This window comes from Coregonus lavaretus (genome assembly GCF_964263955.1).
Source record: "Coregonus lavaretus genome assembly, chromosome: 2".
NCBI lineage: Eukaryota > Metazoa > Chordata > Actinopteri > Salmoniformes > Salmonidae > Coregonus > Coregonus lavaretus.
The window spans coordinates 25,175,671-25,203,554 of NC_139989.1; the positions used below are offsets into that span (position 1 = coordinate 25,175,671).

The 27,884-nt window shown below is 46.1% G+C and overlaps 1 protein-coding gene across 1 annotated transcript in view; it reads left to right on the top strand.

Annotated features, from left to right (window-relative positions):
- Positions 1 to 206: 206 nt before the first annotated feature.
- Positions 207 to 27,884, top strand: part of LOC311137901 (cadherin-10-like) — a gene marked incomplete at both ends in the record, with an annotated part of 37,038 nt that continues 9,360 nt past the window's right edge. The window contains 6 exons of the mRNA XM_084172508.1: positions 207 to 422; positions 15,031 to 15,325; positions 19,245 to 19,364; positions 20,047 to 20,214; positions 21,232 to 21,419; positions 22,021 to 22,280. Of these exons, the coding sequence (XP_084028634.1) occupies positions 207 to 422; positions 15,031 to 15,325; positions 19,245 to 19,364; positions 20,047 to 20,214; positions 21,232 to 21,419; positions 22,021 to 22,280 (1,247 nt within the window). The remainder of the gene's footprint in view (positions 423 to 15,030; positions 15,326 to 19,244; positions 19,365 to 20,046; positions 20,215 to 21,231; positions 21,420 to 22,020; positions 22,281 to 27,884) is intronic.

The following is a 27,884-nucleotide window of genomic DNA, read 5'->3' on the forward strand; positions in this document are numbered from 1 at the left end:
ATGTCTGCCTGAAGTCAATATCCTGCTTGTGTTATCTCTCTGATTCATCCATGTTCTTCTTCTTCACAGGGATCAATAAGGGATCAAAGGGAAGAGGACTACAATGCCTGATTTGGTTACATTTCATTCCAGCGTGCATCCTACCAGAAGCTCATTACCATAACTCATTAGACATACAGAACTATTTCCCCGTGTGATTGGATACCATGATAACCAATCACTTCCTGGGTCTACTGATGCTCTCCATCCTGCAGCCAATCAATGCCCTGCCTGTGGCACCTGGAAATACTGTGAATCTCTTGGGAACATTGCCGGAGAAGGATGATGGAAGGATACTCCAGCGCTCCAAACGAGGATGGATGTGGAATCAATTCTTTCTTCTGGAGGAGTACACAGGGAATGACAACCAGTATGTTGGCAAGGTAAGGGTTTTGTGCACCGTTTTTATGGGGCATTCTTTGTATGCTGCCTTGAGATGATCGATTATGTCAAAGTACACTCAGTCAAAAGGACTGTTCCTGTTGGACGTGCCATAACTTTCAATAGTTTCTGAAAATGTGTACATAAATAGAGAGGAGTGCACCAAATGAGAACTCCCTTAATGTAGGTATTAGCTTGTTAGGCCAATGATCATATGTGAAGGGAATGGGCTCCTATATCCCAGCAACAGGCAACTAATTCCAGCCATCCTTCCCTCATTCACACCACAATTCAAAAACAACAAAGTTGGTTATAAATGAGTTCAAAAATTAATAATCAGTCACTCAAATTAGAGATTTAACATGACACAGAGAGGAGGAATAGATGTTCCATATACGACAGACAACTTAACCAAATCAAGTCATGAGGGCGGACATAACGGCTAGACAAAATCACTGACCCAGTCCCTCACATCGCCAAGGGCCTGAGAGCCTCCTCTATCATGATGATACAGCTATTCAACTGACAGAGGCCTGTTTTAGCCAGTCAGGGACCAGATAAGAACACATAAAAGTTGAAATATTTCTCAGAGCTATAACCCTCCACTTTAGATCAAAGGAGTGACGTGTCAAGCCACCAGTGTTAGTGCTAACACAGAGACAGCTAGTCGCAGTGTTAGAGACAACGCTACAGTTATCATCCTGAGGGAGGGGAACGAGGTGACTGTCGACAGCCAATTTTCTCAGAGGAAGCTGGCTTTCATCACCTGCCTCATCCTCAGGAGTAAACAAGTGTCACTGTACAGGGTGGAGTACAGTCTGATGTAGGAGGATATGACTACCAGCTTGGCAGATAGCATCGTCCTGACGCGTTGGAGACAGGGGAACAACAAGAAGACAAAGATGGAGAGAAGAGGGAAGAAGGGAAAGGGGGTGATGGAGAGAAAAATAATGAATCAATCAAGTCAGACCAATGACAATGGTAGAGCATGGCGCTTCCAGCGCCAGGGTTGTGGGATCGATTCCCATGGGGGGCCAGTATGAAAAATGTATGCACTCACTAACTGTAAGTCACTCTGGATAAGAGCGTCTGCTAAATGACTCAAATGTAAATGTAAAAATGCAACAAAACAGGCCCTCCACTGATGTTGTAAGTTACTGCTGAATTCTGGCTTACTTCCTGACTCTGATGGTCTCTGGCTGGTACACTGGCAAGTTTCCTGGCATGACAGCAATCACATGCGCTGGCTCTTGACTCACCCGATGTCCAATATCATTCACAATTAAACTGTCAGAATGTCATGAGGCCTCAATAAATAAAGTGGGTGAGAAAACAAAGCCCACACACGCTGGCTTTACTGTTGAAGCTAGTGGTGATCACTATCTCTAATTCCATCAGCATCACTCTGGAGTTGGTGTCTGTGATGAGGAGTGGTGAAAAGACTGGGCCGATGGACTGGCACTTAAAGGCCCAGCGCCAAGCCATCATGTCTTTCTCATGAAGATAATTTTATGGCATTTACAGTGTACTGTGGGAGGGCTTATTTATTTCACATGCAATCAAGTCCCCCATCCACCACCCCCTCCCTAAACACACTCACAGCTACAGTATCTTCCTCCTCTCCACTGGTGTAGTGGAAAGCCCCGCAGCACCTGCAAGGTGGGTGGGCCCAGGAGCTCTGTCTAAATTGTCATATTTTTTGTGATGAGGTGGTGTTCAAGGAGTCAGGCGCAGGAGGGTAAATCATAGAATAACAGGCTTTAATCCGCAAAATACAGGTTTACGCATAAATGCGTCAAACACACTCCAAGGCACAAAACAGGCGCACTGGAAAATACAAGGTACATGGGAAAATACTTCTGTCGATACACAATACACGAGCTCCACCGAGCTTCACTAACCTCCACAATAAACAGTCACCCACACAGACAAGGAAGCAGAGGGAACACTTATACCATGACTAATGAAGGAATAAGGACCAGGTGTGTGTGATTGAAGACAAGACAAATGAAGTGATGATAAATGGATCGGCAGTAGCTAGTAAGCCTGTGACGCCGAACGCCGCAACCTGCCCAAACAAGGAGGGGAGGCAGCCTCGACAGAAGTCGTGACAGTACACCCCCCTTGACGCGTGGCTCCAGCAGTGCGCCAACCCCGGCCTCGGGTACAACGAGGAAGACGCGGAGCAGGGCGAGCCAAATGGCGACGGTGGAAATCCCGTAACACGGAGGGATCAAGAATATCCCTCACCGGGACCCAGCACCGTTCCTCCGGACCGTAACCCTCCCACTCCACGAGGTACTGAAGGCCCCCCACCCGACGCCTCGAATCCGGGATGGAACGAACAGAGTACGCCGGGGCCCCCCTCGATGTCCAGAGGAGGTGAAGGGACCTCCCGCACCTCAGCCTCCTGGAGCGGCCAGCTACCACCGGCCTGAGGAGAGACACATGAAACAAGGTGTTAATGCGGTAATCAGGGGGAAGTAATAATCTATAAGTAACCACGTTGACTCTCCTCAGGACTTTGAACGGCACCACAAACTGCGGGCTCAGCTTCCGGCAGGGCAGGCGGAGGGGCAGATTCCGGGTCGAGAGCCAGACGCGATCCCCCGGTAAAAAGACAGGGGCCTCACTGCGGTGACGGTCAGCATTGGCCTTCTGACGATGCACGGCGCGTTGGAGGTGAACGTGGGCAGCATCCCACATCTCCTCCATGTGCCGAAACCAGTCATCCACCGCAGGAGCCTCGGTCTGGCTCTGGTGCAACGGTGCCAGAACCAGTTGGTAACCTAGAATACACTGGAAAGGCATTAGGTTAGTGGAGGAGTGGCGGAGAGAGTTCTGGGCATATTCTGCCCATGGCAAGAACACCGACCACTCCCCTGGCCGGTCCTGGCAGTAGGACCGCAGGAACCTACCCACGTCCTGATTTACCTGTTCCACCTGCCCATTACTCTCGGGGTGGAACCCAGAGGACAGGCTGACCGAGACCCCCAGATGTTCCATGAACGCCTTCCAGACCTTGGATGTGAACTGGGGACCTCGGTCAGACACTATATCCTCTGGTACCCCGTAGTGGCAGAAGATGTGTGTAAAACAGGGCCTCCGCAGTTTGCAGAGCCGTGGGGAGACCGGGCAGAGGTAGGAGGCAGCAGGCATTAGAAAAGTGGTCCACAACGAACAGGATGGTGGTGTCACCTTGGAAGAGGGGAAGATCAGTTAGAAAATCAACACTTAGGTGAGACCATGGTCGTTGTGGAACTGGTAAAGGTTGTAACTTACCAGCTGGGAGGTGCCTAGGTGCCTTACTCTGGGCGCACAATGAGCAGGAGGAGACATACACCCTCACGTCCTTAGCCAAGGTAGGCCACCAGTATTTTCCGGTCAGGCAGCGCACTGTATGGCTGATACCTGGGTGACCAGAGGAGGGTGCCCAGTAGATCAGACGATCACAGATAAGAGCAGGCACGTACTGCAGCCCATCTGGACACTGAGGTGGAGAGGGATCCATGCGTAATGCCTGATCTATATCCGCGTCCATCGCCCATACTACCGGCACTACAATGCAAGAGGCCGGCAGTATGGGAGTGTTGTTGCTGGACCTCTCCTCTGTGTCATACAGCCGGGACTGCGCGTCTGCCTTCACGTTCTTCGTACCCGGGATGTATGATAGAGTGAAATCATACCGGGTGAAGAATAGGGCCCACCTGGCCTGGCAAGGATTCTGCCTCCTCACTGCCCGGATGTACTCCAGGTTATTGTGGTCTGTCCAGACGAGGAAAGGGTGTTTTGCCCCCTCGAGCCAATGCCTCCACACGGTCAAGGCTCGGACAACAGCCAATAGCTCTGGATAACCTCCGATAGTAGTTGGCAAAGCCAAGGAAGTGCTGCACCTCCTTAACCGTGGTTGGAGTCGGCCAATTACGCACGGCTCAAATGCGATCTCCGTCCATCTCCACACCTGAGGTGGAAATGCGGTATCCGAGGAAGGAGACGGACTGCTGGAAAAACAAACACTTCTCTGCCTTAGCATAAAGGCCATTTTCCAACAGTCGGGCCAGCACCTTGCGAACCAGGGACACATGCTCGGCGCGCGTAGCGGTATACACCAGGATGTCATCGATGTAGACCACTACACCGTGACCAAGCATGTCCTGAAACACCTCGTTCACAAAGGACTGGAAAACGGAGGGAGCATTCATCAAACCATAGGGCATCACCAGGTATTCATAATGCCCCGTGGTTGTGCTGAATGCTGTCTTCCACTCATCTCCCTCTCGGATACGCACCAGGTTGTACGCACTCCTGAGATCTAATTTGGTGAAGAAACGCGCCCCATGCATTGATTCAATCACTGAAGGAATGAGGGGGAGAGGATAACTAAATCTTATCGTCTCCCTGTTCGGTGGTAGATAATCAAGGTACAGCGTCTACCCAGAGGTTTATCGTGCAATCCCCCACCCGATGAGGTGGTAATTTAGTAGCCTGCGTTTTAGAGAACGCTTGCGCCAGATCGAGGTATTCAGGGGGAATGCGCACGGTGGAGGTACTGTCTGGACTTTCCACGGTGGTTGCACCAACGGAAACACCTAGACACCTACCCTGACACTCTCGCGACCACCCCGTGAGAACCCTCTGCGGCCATGAGAAGGTGGGGTTGTGGAGTGCTAGCCAAGGGATACCTAATACCACAGGGAAAGCAGGAGACTCAATCATGGAAAAAGTAACCTGCTCACAATGAGTCTCCTGGTTAATCATGGTGACTGGTGCAGTAACTTCCTTAACCAACCCGTACTTAATGGTCGACTATCAAGTGCTCTGACGGGGCGTGGAATGGATAGGGGAATCAATGGAATGCCTATACGGTGTGTGAATGCCCTGTCCATAAAGTTCCCAGCTGCGCCTGAATCGACTAGCGCCGTACACTGGGGAACTACCATGTGCTCAGGATAGGAGACAAGTAATTTACAGTGCGCAGCAGAGGGCTCTGAACGAGTGTGGGTGATGCAAGAGTGCCCTGCCTGCCGCCTCCAAACCCAGAAGAGCGTTGACGACAACGTGTGGTGAAATGTCCCTTCGCACCACCAGTGTGGCACTGGCGCTGTCGTCCTCCGCTCTCTCGACTAGCGGTTCCACCCATCTCCATCGGTTCTTAATCCGAGTCGGCCGGGATGGAAACGGGCAGACCTCCTCCAGGACGTCCTCTGGTTGCCAGCAGGTTGTCCAAATGAATGACCATGTCCACCAGTTGTGAGAAGGACAACATGGTGTCAGGGCAGGCTAGCTCCCGTCGGATGTCCTCTCGCAGATGGCACCGGAACTGCTCGATCAGGGCCCGCTCGTTCCACCTGGACCCAGTGGCCAGAGTTCGAAACTCCAATACGAAGTCCTGCGCAGTCCCCGTCCCCTGCCTCAGGTGGTCCAGCTGCTCGCCCGCCTCTCGACCCTCGGGCGGGTGATCGAAGACCGCCCAGAAGAGGCGAGCGAACTCCCCGTAGTTCTCCAACGCGGCTCCTCCTTTGTTCCACACCACGTTGGCCCACTCAAGGGCTTTCCCCGAGAGGCAGGAGACAAGGGCGGACACCTTCTCCCGCTCCGATGGAACCGGCCGGATGCTGGAGAAGCAGAGCTCCAGTTGGAGAAGGAATCCTTGGCACAGCGCCGCTGTCCTGTCAAACTCCCCTGGTTGGGATATATGGATCCCTCCGGGTGCTGGGGTGTAGGTGGCGGGATCCGGTTGACCAGCTGGTCTCGACAGATCGGGCTCTCTCCTCTCCAGGCGTTGGATGACCTGAAGAACCCGACCCATCACTTCACCCAAGCTGGCTAGCATAGTTGAATTCTCCTGGACCCGTTCCACGACTCCAGGCATGTGCGTCTCTCCCGCTGACTCCATATCAAGGTGGGTGATTCTGTGCTGAGGTGGTGTTGAAGGAGTCAGGCGCAGGACGGTAAATCACAGAATAACAGGCTTTAATCCACAAAATACAGGTTTACGCAGAAATGCGTCAAACACACTCCAGGGCACAAAACAGGCGCACTGGAAAATACAAGTTACACAGGAAAATACTCCCGTCGATACACAATACACGAGCTCCACCGAACTTCACTAACCTTCACAATAAACAATCACCCACACAGAGGGAACACTTACAGTGGGGAAAAAAGCCACCAACAGCCACCAATTGTGCAAGTTCTCCCACTTAAAAAGATGAGAGAGGCCTGTAATTTTCATCATAGTCAACGATGTACACGTCAACTATGACAGACAAATGAGAAAAAAAAATCCAGAAAATCACATTGTAGGATTTTTTATGAATTTATTTGCAAAATTATGGTGGAAAATAAGTATTTGGTCAATAACAAAAGTTTCTCAATACTTTGTTATATACCCTTTGTTGGCAATGACACAGGTCAAACGTTTTCTGTAAGTCTTCACAAGGTTTTCACACACTGTTGCTGGTATTTTGGCCCATTCCTCCATGCAGATCTCCTCTAGAGCAGTGATGTTTTGGGGCTGTCGCTGGGCAACACAGACTTTCAACTCCCTCCAAAGATTTTCTATGGGATTGAGATCTGGAGACTGGCTAGGCCACTCCAGGACCTTGAAATGCTTCTTACGAAGCCACTCCTTCGTTGCCCGGGCGGTGTGTTTGGGATCATTGTCATGCTGAAAGACCCAGCCACGTTTCATCTTCAATGGCCTTCCTGATGGAATGAGGTTTTCATTCAAAATCTCACGATACATGGCCCCATTTATTCTTTCCTTTACACGGAACAGTCGTCCTGGTCCCTTTGCAGAAAAACAGCCCCAAAGCATGATGTTTCCACCCCCATGCTTCACAGTATGTATGGTGTTTTTTGGATGCAACTCAGCATTCTTTGTCCTCCAAACACGACGAGTTGAGTTATTACCAAAAAGTTATATTTTGGTTTCATCTGACCATATGACATTCTCCCAATCCTCTTCTGGATCATCCAAATGCTCTCTAGCAAACTTCAGACGGGCCTGGACATGTACTGGCTTAAGCAGGGGGACACGTCTCGCACTGCAGGATTTGAGTCCCTGGCGGCATAGTGTGTTACTGATGGTAGGCTTTGTTACTTTGGTCCCAGCTCTCTGCAGGTCATTCACTAGGTCCCCCCGTGTGGTTCTGGGATTTTTGCTCACCGTTTTTGTGATCATTTTGACCCCACGGGGTGAGATCTTGCGTGGAGCCCCAGATCGAGGGAGATTATCAGTGGTCTTGTATGTCTTCCATTTCCTAATAATTGCTCCCACAGTTGAGTTCTTCAAACCAAGCTGCTTACCTATTGCAGATTCAGTCTTCCCAGCCTGGTGCAGGTCTACAATTTTGTTTCTGGTGTCCTTTGACAGCTCTTTGTTCTTGGCCATAGTGTAGTTTGGAGTGTGACTGTTTGAGGTTGTGGACAGGTGCCATTAATACAGGTAACGAGTGGAGGACAGAGGAGCCTCTTAAAGAAGAAGTTACAGGTCTGTGAGAGCCAGAAATCTTGCTTTTTTGTTGGTGACCAAATACATATTTTCCACCATAATTTGCAAATAAATTCATTAAAAATCCTACAATGTGATTTTCTGGATTTTTTTCTCTCAATTTGTCTGTCATAGTTGACGTGTACTTATGATGAAAATTACAGGCCTCTCTCATCTTTTTAAGTGGGAGAACTTGCACAATTGGTGGCTGATTAAATACTTTTTTTCCCCACTGTATACCATGACTAATGAGGGAATAAGGACCAGGTGTGTGTGATTGAAGACAAGACAAATGGAGTGATGATAAATGGATCGGCAGTAGCTAGTAAGCCGGTGATGCCGAACGCCGAAACCTGCCCGAACAAGGAGGGGAGGCAGCCTCGATGGAAGTCGTGACATTTTTGTTTATTTATACCAGGCAAAAGTTTGGACACACTTACTCATTCAAGGGTTTTTCTGTATTTTTACTATTTTTTATATTGTCGAATAATAGTGAAGACATCAAAACTATGAAAAAAACACATATGGAATCATGTAGTAACCAAAAAAGTGTTAAACAAATCAAAATATATTTTATATTTGAGATTCTTCAAATAGCCACCCTTTGCCTTGATGACAGCTTTGCAAACTCTTGGCATTTTATCAACGAGCTTCACCTGGAATGCTTTTCCAACAGTCTTGAAGGAGTTCCCACATATGTTGAGCACTTGTTGGCTGCTTTTCCTTCACTCTGCCGTCCGACTCATCCCAAACCATCTAAATTGAGTTGATGTCGGGTGATTGTGGAGGCCAGGTCATCTTATGCAGCACTCCATCACTCTCCTTCTTGGTAAAATAGTCCTTACACAGCCTGGAGGCATGTTGGGTCATTGTACTGTTGAAAAACAAAATGATAGTCCCACTAAGCCCAAACCAGATGGGATGTCGTATCGCTGCAGAATGCTGTGGTAGCCATGCTGGTTAAGTGTGCCTTGAATTCCAAATAAATCACAGACAGTGTCACCAGCAAAGCACCCCCACACCATAACACCTCCTCCTCCATGCTTTACGGTGGGAACTACACATGCGGAGATCATCCGTTCACCCACACCGCGTCTCACAAAGACACGGCGGTTTGAACCAAAAATCTCAAATTTAACTCCAGACCGAAGGACACATTTCCACCGGTCTAATGTCCATTGCTCGTGTTTCTTGGTCCAAGCAAATCTCTTCTTATTATTGGTGTCCTTTAGTAGTGGTTTCTTTGCAGCAATTCGACCGTGAAGGCCTGATTCACACAGTCTCCTCTGACCAGTTGATGTTGAGATACTAGTCTGCCAGCCTGCCAAATATCCAGCCAGACAGTGCAAAAACTTGTGAGGTTTGTGGCTTCTGAGGTTGTCCATAAGTGGACCTCCAACAATTACCTTCTGTCTTTTTTAATTCAATAATTGCAAGCCTGTGTACAGTACATCCCTTAGGCCTGTGTTGTCTGAGGACTGTCAAACTCCAATTAGCTGGCAGACCTGACAGTATGGCTCCACTGTATGGAGTTCCCTCTTCCCTTCCCTTTGATTGTCTCTTTGTTTTCTTCCTGTCAGTTCTCTTTTTATGGGATTAACGACTGAGAGGCATAGACTATGTCTCAGATGGCACCCTATTCCCTCTATAGTGCACTACTTTTGACCAGGGCCTATAGGAAACAGGGTGCCATTTTGGACACAGCCATACTGCAGGAGTCATCAGAGGAATGTGCATTGGGAACTGAAAAGACACAGGGTATAAATTAGTTCTGTAGGAGAATCTGACTGCATTTTAGGAGCAGCTACAGATGTATGATGTTAATTTGAGCCAGTTTGCTACATCAGGAAAACAATCCTGCAGCAACAGGAAATATAAATTATTGTGTAGATCATAATTTATTAAGTTATTTTGTAGGGGTTGATACATTTTTCGTTAAGGCAAATCAAGTCTGACATTTTTAAGTGGAAATAACACACTTTAGAAGCCTTTTCAAACCTCAAATACTCTACAAGTTTGCATTTCCTGCTGTGCAGGAAAATTCCCGGCAACAAAAGAGTGATCAAATTAAGATCCTACATTTGTGCTGTACATTTTATGTTGAAATATTATATTGACTTCATCATATTCTTCAATGTTCTACAATGAGCATCATGAGTAATACTATTCACAGACTGTAGCTGGGTCGTTCCACCAATTCGGTACCTTTTGAAAAGTGTAACTTGGTCAAGAAAAACGTTGATTTCACCTCATTTTAACATTCTGTCATAAAGAGCTCATGTTCAACTTTATAAAACAAATATAAACAAATCCGTTTTAAGAGGTTAAAGACAATGACTATAGTAAGTGCCTATTAAGTGCCAAATAAAGTAACAGGGTTGACCGTAACAGGGTTGACATTTTCATCTTAACCCTCCCTTTGTCCTAGGGTCAAAATGACCCGCCACTGTGTTGAACCAACTTTATTCAATTTTTATATTTTTGGGATCATTTGTGAGAAGGAGGCAGTGAGACTTTAAAGAAAGTATCACTGCCTCCTTCTCACAAATGATCCAAAAAATATAAAAATTAAATAAAGTTGGTTCAACACAGTGGCGGGTCATTTTGACCCTAGGACAACGGGAGGGTTAAATCAGCCATAAATCCATTTGTGACCGGATGAATGGAAGCTTGTTGTGTGCAATAGGGAGTGGCGATTGAATGAAGCTTTACAATTTTATTGTATATTTTTTACATTTCTAGCCTGTCTGTCTATTTTTTATGTCAAACGTTTTTGTTATGTCAGTCTTCTGTAATGTACATGAAGTGTCATATTGGAATGCAAACTCAAAATGGAATACGTTTCAACTCTATATCTGACATGGTACTGGTGTCTTCTTTTTTTTAACTCATAACCATGTGTTTGTTTTAAAGTAGATTTGTTTAAGACTACCAAGAAACACTATGTGTGACCCTGATTTAGCCCACTGCAGTAAAAGGTTTTATGTGGGTTAAAATCTTCCTAGAAGTCACTGATGGAAAATGCTGAATTGTGGCATTGAAGCAAGTCTTTATTCATATAAAAAATAAGATGTATTGAATTCTCCATGTGGTCTATATTAAAGGGCACTTAATTTAATAGATCAGGCTTTTAAAACTCAATATTGGTGCACAATTTCTACTTAAAATATATTTAGGGAACGACCCAGATTTATTCATAGTTTGCATCCCAAATGGCACCTTATTCCCTATATAGTGCACTACTTTTGACCAGGGCCATGCACCAAATATAGAATAGGGTGTCATTTGGGACGTAACCATAGTTGGGTCACATTGTGCATCTTTCTCACTTTCTTCCCCAAGTTGCAATGTTGTTGATCGCAGTTTTCAGATTGCAGAAAATAATTAGTTTCTCCCTGAGTATGTTGATATTAATATTCATGATATTATGATGTTGATGCTGTGTCCCTCAATGCTTGTCATTTAGGATGTGAGGGCCTATGAGATACAGAGCTAAATATAAGCCTCTGACACTGTAGTATCAACAGTGCAGTAATGAGCTTCAAGCCAGTCACTCATCATACCTGCTTGAAGTAATGCTACTTTCTTTCAAGATGATGAGTAGTCCAGAAAGAGGCACTTAGATGGTAGATAGGACCAAGCTTAACAGAAACAAAGTACAGGAATATATGTTGTCTTGTGTTCTTGTGATGCATGGATTTCCCCTATGTCTTTCCATTAAATGATTGCATGTTCATGTCGCCGGGTCTTGTAGGCTACTTGTGTCTATTGTCAGATGAGATTTAAGTGGACGACCTACTGATGTAGTAGGGTATAGCGACACATGCAGGTGCACGTTGTCAATAATAGGACAGAGTCACACATCCATGTACATGTGCCTCTTTCTTAATATGTACACCATACAGGACTTCCTGTGTGGCACGTGGAAGAGGTGAATGCTAGTAGTATGGCTCTTTACAGCTTTGGCAGTGGTGGAAAATGTACTCAATTGTCATACTTGAGTAAAAGTAAAGATACCTTAATAGAAAATGACTCAAGTAAAAGTGAAAGTCACCCAGTAAAACACTACTTGTAAAAGTATAAAAGTATTGGGTTTTTAATGTACGTAAGTATCAAAAGTAAATGGAATTGCTCAAATGTACTTAAGTATCAAAAGTAAAAGTATAAGTATAAATCATTTCAAATTCCTTATATTAAGCAAACCAGATGGATAGCCAGGGGCACACTCCAACACTCAGACATAATTTACAAACAAAGTGTTTGTGTTTAGTGAGTCCGCCAGATTAGAGGCAGTAGGGATGACCAGGGATGTTCTCTTGATAAGTGTGTGAATTGGACCATTTTCCTGTCAAAATGTAACGAGTACTTTTGGGTGTCAGGGAAAATGTATGGAGTAAAAACTACATTATTTTCTTTAGGAATGTAGTGAAGCAAAAGTAAAAGTTGGCAAAAATATAAATAGTAAAGTAAAGTACAGATACCCCCCAAAACTACTTAAGTAGTACTTTAAAGTATTTTTACTTAAGTACTTTACACCACTGAGCTTTGGTTGCGTCCCAAGTATCTTTCCTTTACCCCCAAAGTGTGTAGCCAAGTGTGTTAATTTCCCTTCTTAGATTTGAAAGGTAATGACTGGTACATGGAAACTCCTTCCATCCCATGCCTACACCAATCCAATGTTTTTAAATGTGTGTGGAGTAGTAGTGAAAAAGTGCACACTTCAGAAGGAAGGAGAGATTATTGGGACGCAACCTTGGTGTCTTTCCCAGAGGGGCTTTATCCTCCCTATAGGTGCTGTGTATTAGGTGTCCCCGGACATTATCGGTTACTGAGTTGTTGGATATTCTCAAGGGAGCTTCAGGTTGTTTAGGCCTATATATTTCAGAGTTTTCCTCATGGAGGGAAAAAGTGATAGCAGGTAGCATGAGTGCGTTGCTGACATTTGGCAAAGATACCCTGCCTGCCACAGAGGATCAGTCCTAGGGTAACTGAGCTTCATGGTGACGGCTTATGTTCCTCCTATGATGCCATGTTGTAATTGCCATCGATATGAAGATTTTGCGGCTGTGTTGGTGACACAGCGGAAGTGTGATACATTTGGGAGGATTTTTGTGGGAGAGAACCATTCATTTGTAAAACATGTCTGGGACTGCGGCAAGGTGCTTCATTTGTGTTGCGGATCATGTGGAGGGTTATTGGGGAGGTATCAAGCATCCATTGAAGAACAATGGGCTGGGGTTGTGTAGAGTTCACACCATCAAGATTGATGGCTCTCTATGAAGTTTGAGTGTATATCTGTGGAGGTGTTGTGCTCGCAGAGCAGGCTTACAATGGTCCATTTGTTTGACCCATGCCTCTCACTTGAGATCTATCAATCAATCACAGACATTTTACCACAACATTTGTCAGAAAGCGCTTATAGTGCCCATCCTATACCCCCAAAGAGCAAGCATCAGCACAGTAGCAAGGAAACACTTCCTAGAAGGAAGAAACCTCATTAAAACTGAGAGGCGGAGGAGGGGGTCATCCTCTGCTGTAGGCCTACACAGTATGGTAACATGCGAGTGCAAAGGCCAGTATCTTAAAGAATGAAGTAACCATTCAGCTAAACAAATAGCCCATCAAATATGAAACAAATCTTCTCATCTAATCTCCTTAGAAATCTTTATTTTTAGGAACTGCCCTGAAGGCAACGTCGCAGATGGAAGATATTAGGGAGCTAAATGGATTTAGAGTCAAAGTGACATGATTTTATGCTACTTGGCATATGGTAGCAGATTGAGCTTCTGTCTATTTTTAGTCTTCAACCAAAGTCTTGAATTATGGAAGTCTGAAAATAAGAATGGTCTGTGCATTGTGACTGTTTTTACTTCAAGGAAAATCTGATGTTAAAATTTCCAATCAGGATTTTGCCTTTTGCTGTAAGAATACTGTAGGATATTTATTCCCTATGTTTGTTTTGTTTATTACCTGTGAAGGAAAGTGGCCACAGGAAAGGAAGGAATTTTCCTCCATGATTCCTGTAGGTTTTTTCCTGCATGACTTGTTTGTACCTCCCGAGTGGTGCAGTGGTCTAACGCAGTGCTAGCTGTGCCACTAGAGATCCTGGTTCATATCCAGGCTCTGTCGTAGCTGGCCGTGACCGGGAGACCCTTGGGGCAGCGCACAATTGGCCCAGGGTAGGGGAGGGAAAGGGCAGGGGTGGGAATGTCCGGCAGGGATGTAGCTCAGTTTGTAGAGCATGGCGTTTGCAACGCCAGGGTTGTGGGTTCGATTCCCACGGGGGGCCAGTATAAAAAAAAAAAAATGTATGCACTCTGGATAAGAGCGTCTGCTAAATGACTAAAATGTAAGGGGCAGCACTTGTTACAGTATTGTGTGTGTGTTGTCACATGAAATACATGACTCCTCAAGGGTTGTCCGTTTGAAGTTGCCCACAGAATATAATTATTTTGATCAGAGAGGGACATCCTGCTTTAGAAATGGCCAATTCAGGGGGCAGTCACAATCAGGATAAGAAGCATTGCATTCAATTTGAAGGACACACTTTAAGTAGACACTCATGTTCCTAAGAAACAGCTGGAATACAAGATTCAAGATGGGAATTCTGTGCCAAACATGAACCATTTTTGTTTAGGGCAGTCTCTGAGCAACCATTCATGTCCATACAAGAACAATACAAGATACAAACAATGACAATTTTTTTAGAGCAGTCTCTGACCTAGCATTCTTGTTTTTCCATTTCTCAAATATACAGATTAATTAAAGAAATTCTGAGGGATGGTGATTTTCAGCCAATAGTAAATAAATAACTGAAATAAAATATCTGTGGATTGAATGTATCCAAGGACAATATTGTGAGCTCAAAATAGCTCAAGATTTCAAACTCAAGATCGCAAGATAGTCATACTGTATATAGCCAAACTAGCTATCTGTCCAGAGAGACAAATCGAAGGCATATGTAAAGTTTTAATGGTACATTTGAAGTTGAATCTGTTCTTTACCTAAACCTGCGAACTGTACTTGTTCTTTTATTTTCGTGTACATTTCACATTTCCTGACTAACACTGAATGCTCTCTCCATCTCAAATAAAAGCTTGTCTCTCTATCCACAGCTGCACTCCAACATGGACAGAGGCGATGGTAACGTGAAGTACATTCTCACTGGAGACGGGGTGGGAAGCTTGTTTTTAATAGACGAGAACTCAGGTGACATTCACGCCACTAAGAGGTTGGACAGGGAGGAGAGGGCCATATACACACTCCACGCTAAGGTGGTGGACAAGAGGACCAATGAGACACTGGAGGCTGATACTGAATTTAACATCAAGATCCACGACATCAACGACAATGAGCCAAAGTTCTCTAAAGACATTTATTTCGCCAGTGTCCCAGAGATGTCTGATGTAGGTGAGTAATTGGTCCTCTTGTGATGCTTTATTTATGTGAAGAAATGTGAATGACAATTATTTCTTTAACCTATTTAGTTCACAGAGGCAGAGATACAGTGCCTTGCAAAAGTATTCATCACCCTTGGCGTTTTTCCTATTTTGTTGCATTACAACCTGTAATTTAAATGGAGTTGTATTTGGATTTAATGTAATGGACATACACAAAATAGTCCAAATTGGTGAAGTGTTAATGAAAAAAATAACTTGTTTCAAAAAATTCAAAAAAATAAATAACGGAAAAGTGGTGGATGCATATGCATTCACCCCATTTGTTATGAAGCCCCTAAGTAAGATCTGGTGCAACCAATTGCCTTCAGAAGTCACATAATTAGTTAAATTATGTCCACCTATGTGCAATCTAAGTGTCACATGATCTCAGTATATATACACCTGTTCTGAAAGGCCCCAGAGTCTGCAACACCACTAAGCAAGGGGCACCACCAAGCAAGTGGCACTATGAAAACCAAGGAGCTCTCCAAACAGGTCAGGGACAAAATTGTGAGAAGTAGAGATCAGGGTTGGGTTATAAAAAAATATCAGAAACTTTGAACATCCCACGTAGCACCATTGAATCAATTTGTTTTAAATTGAAAGAATATGGCACCACAACAAACCTGCCAAGAGAGGGCCACCCACCAAAACTCACGGACCAGGCAAGGAGGGCATTAATCAGAGAGACAAAGAGACCAAAGATAACCCTGAAGGAGCTGCAAAGCTCCACAGCGGAGATTGGAGTGTCTGTCCATAGGACCACTTTAAGCCATACAGTCCTGGGCTTTACGGAAGAGTGGCCAGAAAAAAGCCATTGCTTAAAGAAAGAAATAAGCAAACATGTTTGGTGTTCGCCAAAGGCATGTGGGAGACTCCCCAAACATATGGAAGAAGGTACTCTGGTCAGGTGAGACTAAAATTGAGCTTTTTGGCCATCAAGGAAAACGCTATGTCTGGCGCAAACCCAACACCTCTCATCACCCCGAGAACACCATCCGCACAGTGAAGCATGGTGGTGGCAGCATCATGCTGTGGGGATGTTTTTCATCGGCAGGGACTGGGAAACTGGTCAGAATTGAAGGAATGATGGATGGCGCTAAATACAGGCAAATTCTTGAGGGAAACCTGTTTTTGTCTTCCAGAGATTTGAGACTGGGACGGAAGTTCACCTTCCAGCAGGACAATGACCCTAAGCATACTGCTAAAGCAACACTTGAGTGGTTTAAGGGGAAACATTTAAATGTCTTGAAATGGCCTAGTCAAAGCACAGACCTCAATCCAATTGAGAATCTGTGGTATGACTTAAAGATTGCTGTACACCAGCGGAACCCAACCAACTTGAAGGAGCTGGAGCAGTTTTGCCTTGAAGAAATATCCCAGTGGCTAGAGGTGCCAAGCTTATAGAGACATACCTCAAGAGACTTGCAGCTGTAATTGCTGCAAAATGTGGCTCTACAAAGTATTGACTTGGGGGGGGGGGGGGTGAATCGTTATATACGCTCAAGTTTTCTGTTTTTTTTGGGTCTTATTTCTTGTTTGTTTCACAATAAAAACATATTTTGCATCTTCAAAGTGGTAGGCATGTTGTGTAAATCAAATGATACAAACCCCCCAAAAATCCATTTAAATTCCAGGTTGTAAGGCAACAAAATAGGAAAAATGCCAAGGGGGTGAATATTTTCACAAGCCACTGTAATCAATGAACTGCATATCAGTCAAATCATGTCATTCACACCATACTATGCTTAAGTAATAGTGGAAGGTTGAAATTAAAGCTGTCATTAAAGTGAAGGTTTTGCCTCATTGCACTGAAATTAATTAAGATAATATGGACTAACCTGTAGGCATGAATACCAACAAAGCTTTAAAAATGCAAACAGGAGAACTGGAATCAATTTTCATTCATGAGCCCACAAATTAATAGAAAGTGTAATCACCATTGAATCAAAACGTATTTGCGAATATGGAAGATAATGGTCCTCTATTGTGTTCAAATAATGATTGAATCACTGACTGACTCCAGAGAGAGGATGTTGAGGTTAAACCACGTAGCATTGGGAATATGCATCGAATACATGTCTCTCTGGGAGGTAACCAACCACCATTTATTGAAGATCAGACTCAACAAGTTCTGGTTTGGGCACTGTGAAAAGGTGTACTGTAAAAGTAAAAGTTGTACAGTAAAAGCACTGTAAACCACTAGTACTATGAGGCAGACTTCCCTTTAAGGTCGATGCTTCCAGTTTCCAGAATGAGAAGTGTCTATTTGTTTGTTAATTAATTAATTCATCCATTTTTTTCATTCATTCTTTCATTAATTTGTTATTTCGTTCATTCATTATTCATTCATTCATTCATTCATTCATTCATTCATTCATTCATTCATTCATTCATTCATTCATTCATTCATACATACATACCCTCGGTAATGTCAGAATGATGCATTTATCATGTGATTTCTTGTGTGTTAAGTGCATAGCCATTACCAAATGGTAGGTCACGGTCACCAATGCTTCACCAAACAGATGAACAAACTGCCCATGGCCAAATTGCCCAAATTGCACCCTTTCCCTAGTGCACTTCTTTTGACCAGGGCCCATAGGGATGCATCACGTGTGTTTAGAAGGTGCAAACTGGTTTGTCAGAGCAGGCATCCGCGAAGAGTCAGCAGCTAGCTCCCTTTCATGTTCTCATTGCAGACAGCTGTTCCTGCAGTCATTAGTATGCTTGAAGACAGTCAGACTTAGCCAGGACGTTACAGAGGTCTCCAGAATGCCAAGGACAAATGCGTTCCAACTGGCACCCTATTCCCTATAGTGCACTAAATAGGGAATAGGATGCCACTTGGGATGCAGACATAATCTGAGCGGTGGCTTGACAATTTATGACGTACATCACAGGGCTATGATCCACACACTAGGGGTCAGTTTCGCAGACATAGATTAAGGCTAGTCTTGGACTAAGTGGCACTTTCAATGGAGAATATCAGTTGAACATGATTTTTTGTCTAGGACTGTGTCTGGGAAACCAGCCACTAGAGGTCTGATGCAACTCCAAGTATACCTACAGTTTGGCTTAGTATTGGAACAAGAATTACATTTTTGCCCAAAAAAGTATAAACTGTACTCTCTTGTTCACCCCAGCAGAGCTTGGATAATTTCAGCTCAATTTACTTCCCGCTCATAGATGATTATGATACGTTCTGTGGAAATGCTTTTTGGGGAATTGATTATTTTTAGCTATATTTATAATGACAAGAGCAATGTGCTGTGCATATTTCCCTAGGCAAGGTTAACAAGGTACTGTGCAACATCAATTGCAAAGCCTCACACAACTTCTGCCTCCCTTTGAGCTGGATCGCATTTAAAATTATTTTGTCAAATTTTATTGTGGTTATAATGACTTTATTATATGCATGCTATATCATTCCTAGTAATTGCTCTGTGGGTACTTAAATTCGATGTATGGCTATGTGCATTATCTTGGATGTATAGCTATGGGCATTTTGTTGGATGTATGGATGTGCATTATCTTGGATGCAGAGATAGGGCCGGCAGGTAGCCTAGCGGTTAGAGTGTTGGGCCAATAACTGAAAGGTAGTTATTTCGAATCCCCGAGCCAACAAGGGGAAAATATGTTGATGTGCCCTTCAGCAAGGCACTTAACCCTAATTGCTCCAGGGTCACCGTTAATAATGGCAGCCCCTGGCAGTGACCCCACTCTCCGAGGGTGTCTCAGGGAGAGTTGGGATATGCAAGAAACACATTTCCAATTGCATATTAATACATACTTGTACATTTGTGAAATAGGACAAATATAAGCACCCACCAAATTATATTATCTGTATTTTGCTATGTACTGTAAGGTCTCTATCTTCTCCTCAACAGGCACATCAGTTATTCAAGTCACCGCGACAGATGCTGATGATCAAACATACGGGAACAGTGCCAAGCTTGTGTACAGTATTCTACAGGGTCAACCATATTTCTCAGTGGATTCAGACAATGGTAATCTAATCACAACACCCACAACGGGCATGCAAACACTTGAAAGAAGCGATCATGTGTGTATCTCTCCTCCTCTACTCTGCAAACAGAGACCCAGCAGCACTCAGTTTGGGGTGTTTGTTTAGGGAATGAGATGTGAGTTGAGCTGATTCATAGTTTTCCTCTCTACTCTATCTCTATGTTAGTCAGGTCGCATCAAGAAATGATATTTTAATAGTGGATGAATATAATGGCTGCTGTGAACTCTTGGCTTCAATGGCTTGTGGTGTTAATATAAACTCTTAGGGTTCAATGGCTGTTCCCATAGAATAACCCTTTTCGGTGTCAGGTAGAACTCTTTTGGGTTCCATGTACAAGCCTCTGTGGAAAGGGTTTTGCATGGAACCCAAGTGGGTTCTACTTGGAACTCAAAGGGGTTCTACCTGGAATCAAAAAGGGTTCTCCAATGGGGACAGCCGAAGAACCCTTTTAGGTTCTAGATAGCACTTTACAGTAGTGTTCTGCTTTTGATACCTTCTTTTGATAACTACAACATTCTTGTGATATATTGCGCTTATACTAATGAGGACTGGCAATTCAAATGTATTTACTCTAAATTAAGTAGATCTTGTCCTTGTAAATTAGTTTAATCTCATGTTAAACCTGACCAGTCATACTGATAATAGTCTATTTTCTCATTCAGGCACGATCAGGACAGCCCTGCCTAACATGGACAGAGAGACCAAGGAGAACTACCAGGTTGTGATCCAGGCTAAAGATATGGCTGGCCAGATGGGTGGGTTATCAGGGACCACCACAGTCAGAATTACCCTCTCTGATGAGAATGACAGCCCACCCCGCTTTGCTAACCGTAAGAGACCTTCCCTCTTCTCATCTTTGTTGATATTCTGTTTTTCGTGAAGGCAAAAAGTGCTGTACATATACTACTGTATGTGCTTTCTTTTTGCTATCACTGTGCACATTTTTTAAAACTGAGACAACAATGGATCATCTAGCTTGCATCGACAGTATCCTGTGAGCTCTGTCAAAAGTTGGTTTTGAGCAATGTGTTATGACATAACCAATAACACATTTACTACAATTATACCGAAACTTTGTCAGTTAAAAGGCAGATATTGTGCTATGTACGTAGCCTACGGGTAGGACTGGCAAAAGGTAACAATCTTTATGTAATAATCCTTTCTGAAGGAGTCCCACAACTAATGACATAACAAACCGGAACATTTCGACACAAGACAAACTCTATTGTCACGACTTCCGCCGAGGCTGCCTCCCTTCCTTCTTCGGGCAGGTTTCGGCGTTCGGCATCACCGGCTTACTAGCTACTGCCGATCCATTTATCATCACTCCATTTGTCTTGTCTTCAATCACACACACCTGGTCCTTATTCCCTCATTAGTCATGGTATAAGCGTTCAATCTGTTTCCTTGTCTGTGTGGGTGATTGTTTATTGTGGAGGTTTGTGAAGCTCGGTGAGCTCGTGTATTGTGTATCGACGGGAGTATTTTCCCGTGTGCCTTGTATTTTCCAGTGTGCCTGTTTTGTGCCCTGGAGTGTGTTTGACGCATTTCTGCGTAAACCTGTATTTTGCGGATTAAAGCCTGTTATTCTGTGATTTACCCTCCTGCGTCTGACGTCTTCAACACCACCTCATCACATCTATAAAGAATCTGCACTACTTAATTGAAGCTGAAAGTTTAAAAATAAATCAATAATACCTCTCCCCCAGGAGACGTAGATAAACAAACATTTAAAAATACACACCAAATCACATCGTCCCAGAGTGCAAAGAATCTGGGGGATACAACTCCAGTGGTTATTCTGTTTCTCTTCCATTTTTTGAATCGTGTTTTCTTCTTCTCCCCAGATACGTTTCGTCTGAGCACTCTGGAGTCGGCTGAAGTGGGAGCGGCCATAGGTCGGATCAAGGCTAACGATGCGGACGTGGGGCGGAATGCTGAGATGCAGTATAGCATCGTCGACCGAGATGGACAGGATATGTTCACTATCATCACCGACCAAAACACACAGGAGGGCGTTATCAGGGTGAAAAAGGTAGGCCCTAAACTTCCAATACTATGCTCTCATGTTTTAATCGCCTATGACCCAACTGCTTCAAATCACAAGATACCACTTTGTGTATAGAGAGAGTTATCCTCTCTCTAAACTAAACCCATCTTCTATTATTATCATCTTCATGAAAGTACTTAATTCTGTTCACTGTCAAGAGACCCTTATTCCTCCTGGGAATTTGTATAAAGAGTCTGAGACTTTTGAAATCCAGGTTTAGCTTCTCTTTTCTTAGCCAGGGCCATACTTTTCAGAGCCTCAGCCAATTATGCAAATTGGAGAGCCTAAGTGAAAAGAGGACGGTGCGTACATACTGTATACATAGGCTCAGATTAGAAATGACACCCTGATAGCAGTCCTTTATATCTAAAGGTGCGCTAAAGATTAATGGAATTGACCATCCACCAAGAAACTCATAGATACAGTAAGTATAAAGCTGTAAGGAGATAAGTAGGGGAGCTCCGCTTTACTTTACTAATTCACTAGTTTTTACTTCAACCAAGAATCCACCAAATTTATCAATTTAAGTATCAACTTTCAGTTATGAATAATTATTGATCATTTATCTGTTTCCTTTTCTTCATAGCAACTGGATTACGAGAGACAAAGGACATACTCATTCAAAGTGGAGGTGACTAACACCTATCTGGACCCCAGGTTCATGTACAGTCCGAACCCTCCATTCAAAGACGACGCCATGGTGCGGGTGACGATAGAGGATGTGGATGAGCCGCCAGTGTTCAGCAGGAAACCTTATATCATTGAGGTGCACGAGGATACAGCCGCTGGCAGCTTTGTTGGTGTGGTGTCTGCCAGGGACCCCGATGCTGACAACAACCCAGTCAAGTAAGTAATTGTGTCTGCATGTCAAATTGCACCCTATTCCCTACACAGTGCACTACTTTTGGCCAGGACCCATAGGGCACTGGTCAAAAGAGTGCACTAAATAGGTAATATGGTGCCAGTTGGGAGCAGACCATACATTAAACTGATCTGGCTCAGCATCTTTGTTATAAAGTCAGATAATCTACAGGATTTGATTGGTTGATTGATTGACTACATGTAGTTGGTTGATTAGTTGACTTACTGATTGTTTATAAATGTTCACTCACTGAATAAAGCTGTTTTAATTTAGGTAATTTGATTTTCATAACCTAATGGACTGTTATGGTGTAAGAAACCAATAATTAAAAGGTAGCAATAGAAACAAACAATTCCTGGTGTGGTAATACGTCTATAACAACCATTCAAAGTTTCCTCTTATTAGGTTTTTTGGGGTGGAAATGTGGATCGCTTGGCTAAATCTAATCCATCAGTGTATCTGAGTGTCAGCGTGGAGGGAGGGTGGAAGAAAAGTAAATTATTCATGGGTCCCTCCTCGTTGACAGCACTGGGAAGAGAATACAGACACTGTTTATCTCCACAGAATTATGTAAGCAAGCCCAGTGCGGTAGCGGCACAAAGTCAAAGTGAAAGAGCCTAATTTGCTTTATCGATTAACACTGCTCTGTTCCACACATATGGCGCATGTCTGTCTGTGTATTTGTCTGTCTGTGTATCTGTCTGTGTATCTACCTGCCTGCCTGTCTACCCGTCTGACTATCCGTTCGTCTGTCCGTCTGTCTCTCCAACATGGAGACATGCCAGTCTCTGCTCGTGCAGCACAATGAGGACTGTCAGTAGAATATATAAGTTGACAATGATAAATGAGACAGCAGTATAGAAGTATTCATTATTTCCTGACAAAGGAAATAGAAGGAGAGGTATGATATACTGTGTGGGCCAACGCTGGGTGATTTGTAATGTATTTTTTAATAGAGTCCTGTATTATTATTGTCACGGTTCAGACAGACGACAAGAGGACCACAATTGCGTCACACCAGAAAGTTTATTAAACTTAAGGGAAAAGGGAAGTAGGGAGTGAGTGAAGGCTCCAGGGGTTATTCCGTCCAATGTGCTGGGTCTGTGCCCCCCCCCAGTGGCAGCGATGCGTCCGATGACGCCGGTGGTTGGTGGTCCAGAAGTCCTGGGGGGGAGGAAACACAGACACAACGGGGCGGATGAAACAAGGCAGAAGTACAGTTCAAGGGAAATCCAAACACGTTGTAGCAAGGCAGAAGGCTGGTCAGAGTTACCGGGGTCGAAGAGTAGTCAGGAGTCGTAATGGCAGAAAGCAGGTCTGGTTTTCCTGGGGCAGAAGAGTATCCAAGAATCAGGCAGGTCCGGGGTCACAAAACAAGGGTGAGCCAGAAGCGCGAGCAAACAGGTTCCGGGTGTGAGCTTTGCAGACGATCTGACAAAGGAGAGCTGAAAGACAGGACTTTAAATACTGGGAGAGGTTAGTGGGTAATGCAGCGCAGCTGGCAGAGTAATTAGAGCCGAGCAGAGCAGGGACAGGTGGAGCTAGTTAGGCTGAGTAGAGAGAGAGTGGTGAGCAAAGTGGAAGATAGTGGAAACAAATTAAGGTGGTAACCCGGTGGAGTGAGAGGGCTCATGACAGAACCCCCCCCCCAAGGGACGGCCCCAGAAGTCCCAAGAGCAACACCACGCCGGGCGGGAGGAGGGGAGCCGGAGGAGGGCTAGAACTCCTCCGAACGGTCCGAGCGAACGTCCTCATCCTCGGAGGAAGCCGGAGGGCCGTGGTCGGGAGATGGGACAGGTCCCGAGACAGGATCAGGCACAGGACAGGAAGCCGAGCGGGCAGGACGGTTAGGGATCCCTCTGGGGCGGCCCCTACGGATTGCAGGTTGATCAGGATGCCGTTGGTGGAAGGCGGTGATGAGAGTCCTATCCACAATCCGACTAGCTGGCACCCAGGTCCTTTCCTCAGGTCCATAGCCCTCCCAGTCAATGAGGTACTGGAGACCCCTACCCCTCCGTCTGGACCGAAGCAGGCGGCGGACGGTGTAAACCAGACCACCATCGACGAGCTGTGGAGGAGGAGGACAAGGCGCAGCAGGGACCAGCGGACTCTCATGAATGGGCTTAATCTTAGACACATGGAAAGTGGGGTGCACCCTCATGGAATTAGGCAGTTGGAGCCGGACAGCAGTTGGGCTAATCACTCTTATGATAGGGAATGGGCCAATGAACCGAGGTGCCAGCTTTTGCGACTCCACCCTGAGTGGCAGGTTCCTTGACGACAACCACACCCTTTGACCAACATGGTAGGTGGGAGCAGGGATTCTCCGACGGTTGGCCCCGGTAGTGTAGCTGGCAACGGATCTGAGAAGTGTGGCTCGGGCTTGTGACCAGGTGCGGCGACATCGACGGGCAAAAGCCAGTGCAGATGGGCAAGTAACCTCCCCTTCCTGGCTGGCAAATAGAGGAGGCTGGTAACCATAAACACATTGGAAAGGGGACATACCGATGGCAGAGCAGGTCAGAGAATTGTGTGCGTACTCCACCCATGTCAATTGCTGCGACCAGGAGTGGGGGTTGCGTGAAGTCATGCATCGCAGTGCCTTCTCGAGCTCCTGATTTGCCCGCTCTGACTGCCCATTGGATTGGGGATGGAATCCGGAAGTCAGACTGACTGTGGCTCCCAGCAGGTGACAGAACTCCTTCCAAAAAGCGGAGGAGAATTGTGGACCACGGTCAGAAACTACATCCTTTGGCAGTCCGTGGATCCGGAAGACGTGTTCCAGGACCACCTGGGCGGTCTCCTTGGCGGTTGGGAGCTTGGGGAGGGGAATGAAGTGTGCCATCTTGCTGAATCGGTCAACTATGGTGAGAATGACGGTCATGCCACTTGAAGGGGGCAGCCCCGTGACAAAGTCAAGGGCGATGTGAGACCAGGGACGTCTGGGCACAGGCAGGGGCTGCAGCAATCCGGCTGGGGGCTGGCAGGACGACTTGTGTTGGTTGCAGATGGGGCAGGCTTGGACGAATTCCCGTACATCCTTTCTCAGAGAGGGCCACCAGAACCTCTGGGCGAGCAGGTTGTAAGTGCGGGTGGAGCCAGGGTGACAAGCTAGGCGGGAGTCATGTCCCCACTGAACGACCTGGGACCTCAGGTTTTCGGGGACAAAAAGGCGGTCAGCTGGGCAAGTGCTGGGACCGGGCTGGTTACGGAGAGCTTCCAGCACCTGTTCCTCAACAGCCCAGGTCAGAGCTGCTACGATGCAGGGACTTGGCAGAATCGACACAGGATCCTTGGAGGGGTTGTCATCCTTCTGGAATTGACGGGAGAGGGCGTCTGGCTTGGTGTTGCGTGATCCAGGCCGGTATGACAGAGTGAAATTAAACCTGGTGAAGAACAGGGCCCAGCGGGACTGCCTGGAGTTCAACCGTTTGGCCGTGCGGATGTACTCCAAGTTCTTATGATCGGTCCAAACGAGAAATGGAATGGTGGACCCCTCCAGCCAGTGACGCCACTCCTCCAAGGCAAGCTTCACAGCCAGCAGCTCTCGGTTCCCTATGTCGTAATTGCACTCAGAGGGGGACAACCGACGTGAGAAAAAGGCACAGGGATGGAGCTTCCTATCCTCCGCAGCCCACTGAGAAATCACAGCACCAACTCCCACATCCGAGGCGTCCACCTCCACAATGAATTGTCGGTCCACATCAGGCATCTGGAGGATGGGAGCGGAGGTGAACCTTACCTTGAGGGTACTGAAGGCCTTGTCGGCTGCTGGGGTCCAGGTGAAGGGTTGCTTGGTGCTGGTTAGAGCAGTGAGAGGGGCAGCAACGGTACTGTAGTTCCGGATAAACTTTCTATAGAAGTTAGCAAACCCCAGAAACTGTTGCAGCTTCTTTCTGTTCTCCGGAACTGGCCATGAAGTGACTGCTGATACTTTGGCAGGATCCATTTGGATACTTCCCTCTGCCACTATGTACCCCAGGAAGGCCACTGTCTTGACGTGAAACTCACATTTCTCTGCCTTGGCGTAGAGGGAATTCTCCAGAAGACGATGAAGGACTTGCTGGACATGGCGGGTGTGTTCAGACAGGTTTCTGGAGTAGATTAAGATGTCATCCAGGTAAACGAAGACAAACTTGTTTAACATGTCCCGCAGTACATCATTCACTAGAGCCTGGAACACAGCAGGAGCATTGGTGAGGCCAAAAGGCATAACCAGATACTCGTAGTGGCCTGTTGGTGTATTGAATGCGGTCTTCCATTCATCTCCCTCCCGGATCCGCACTAGGTGGTAAGCGTTTCTGAGATCCAACTTGGTAAAAACAGTGGCTCCCTGGAGCAACTCAAAAGCAGAGGTGAGCAGAGGGAGAGGGTAACGGTTCTTCACTGTGATGTCGTTGAGTCCCCTGTAGTCGATGCAGGGGCGAAGAGATCCGTCCCTCTTCCCCACAAAGAAGAAGCCAGCACCAGCCGGAGATGAAGATGAACGGATCAATCCTGTGGACAGAGAGTCATTGATGTAATCCTCCATGGACTTTCTTTCAGGAGCAGACAACGAATAAAGACGGCCCCTTGGAGGGGCTGTTCCAGGGAGGAGGTCGATGGCACAGTCGTACGGTCGGTGAGGGGGCAGAGATGTGGCTCTTGCTTTGTTAAACACTTCTCTGAGACCATGGTAGCATTCTGGGACATGGGAGAGGTCAGGAGCGGAGTTAGTAGGTACTGACCGAGGGGGTAGTGCGGCAGCAAGCAGGCAGGTTCGGTGGCAGTCCTCTCCCCACTCCCTGATCACCCCGGTCACCCAGTCGAGCTGAGGGTTGTGCCGGCGGAGCCATGGGTAACCCAGGATGAGGGGTTGGCCTGGAGAGGGGAGCAGGTGAAACTGGATAGTTTCTTGATGGTTTCCGGACAGACCCATCAAGACCGGGGCCGTGACATGAGTGACCGATCCGAGTAAGTGTCCGTCCAGTGCCCGGGCAGGAATAGGAGGTGTCAAACGGAGGTTCTCCAGTCCCAGTTGGCGTGCCAGCTTGATGTCCATTATGTTGGCTTCGGCGCCAGAATCCACCAGAGCAGCCAGGGTGTGAGTTGAGTCAGAGAGGCGGAGGTGAACTTGCAGCAGGGGTTTGCGGTCGGAGGACTGGATGGTCATTGAGCTCAACCGGACTCCCCCTATGCCCGGTGAGCTTCGGCTTTTAAAGGGCAGGTTACCACACGATGTCCATCACCTCCACAATAGAGGCAGAGGTTTGAGGTGAAGCGGCGCTGGCGCTCTGCAGGAGTGAGAGAGGCTCGCCCAATCTCCATAGGCTCAGACTGATCAAGCTGACTTGGGTGAGTGGCAGTAGCTGACAGGAGCCCAGTCGGATCTCTCCGAATGCCGGTAGTTGGTGGACCTTGGCGCCCCCTCTCACGACGACGGGTCTGTATCCTTCTGTCGATCCGGACAGTCAGTGCGATGGCTTCATCAAGAGTGGAAGGCAGTTCATGGGAGACCAACTCGTCCTTGATATAGTCAGCCAAGCTATGGAAGAACGCGTCCACCAACGATGGTGTGTTCCAAGAACTTCGTCTTGCCAGGGTTCGGA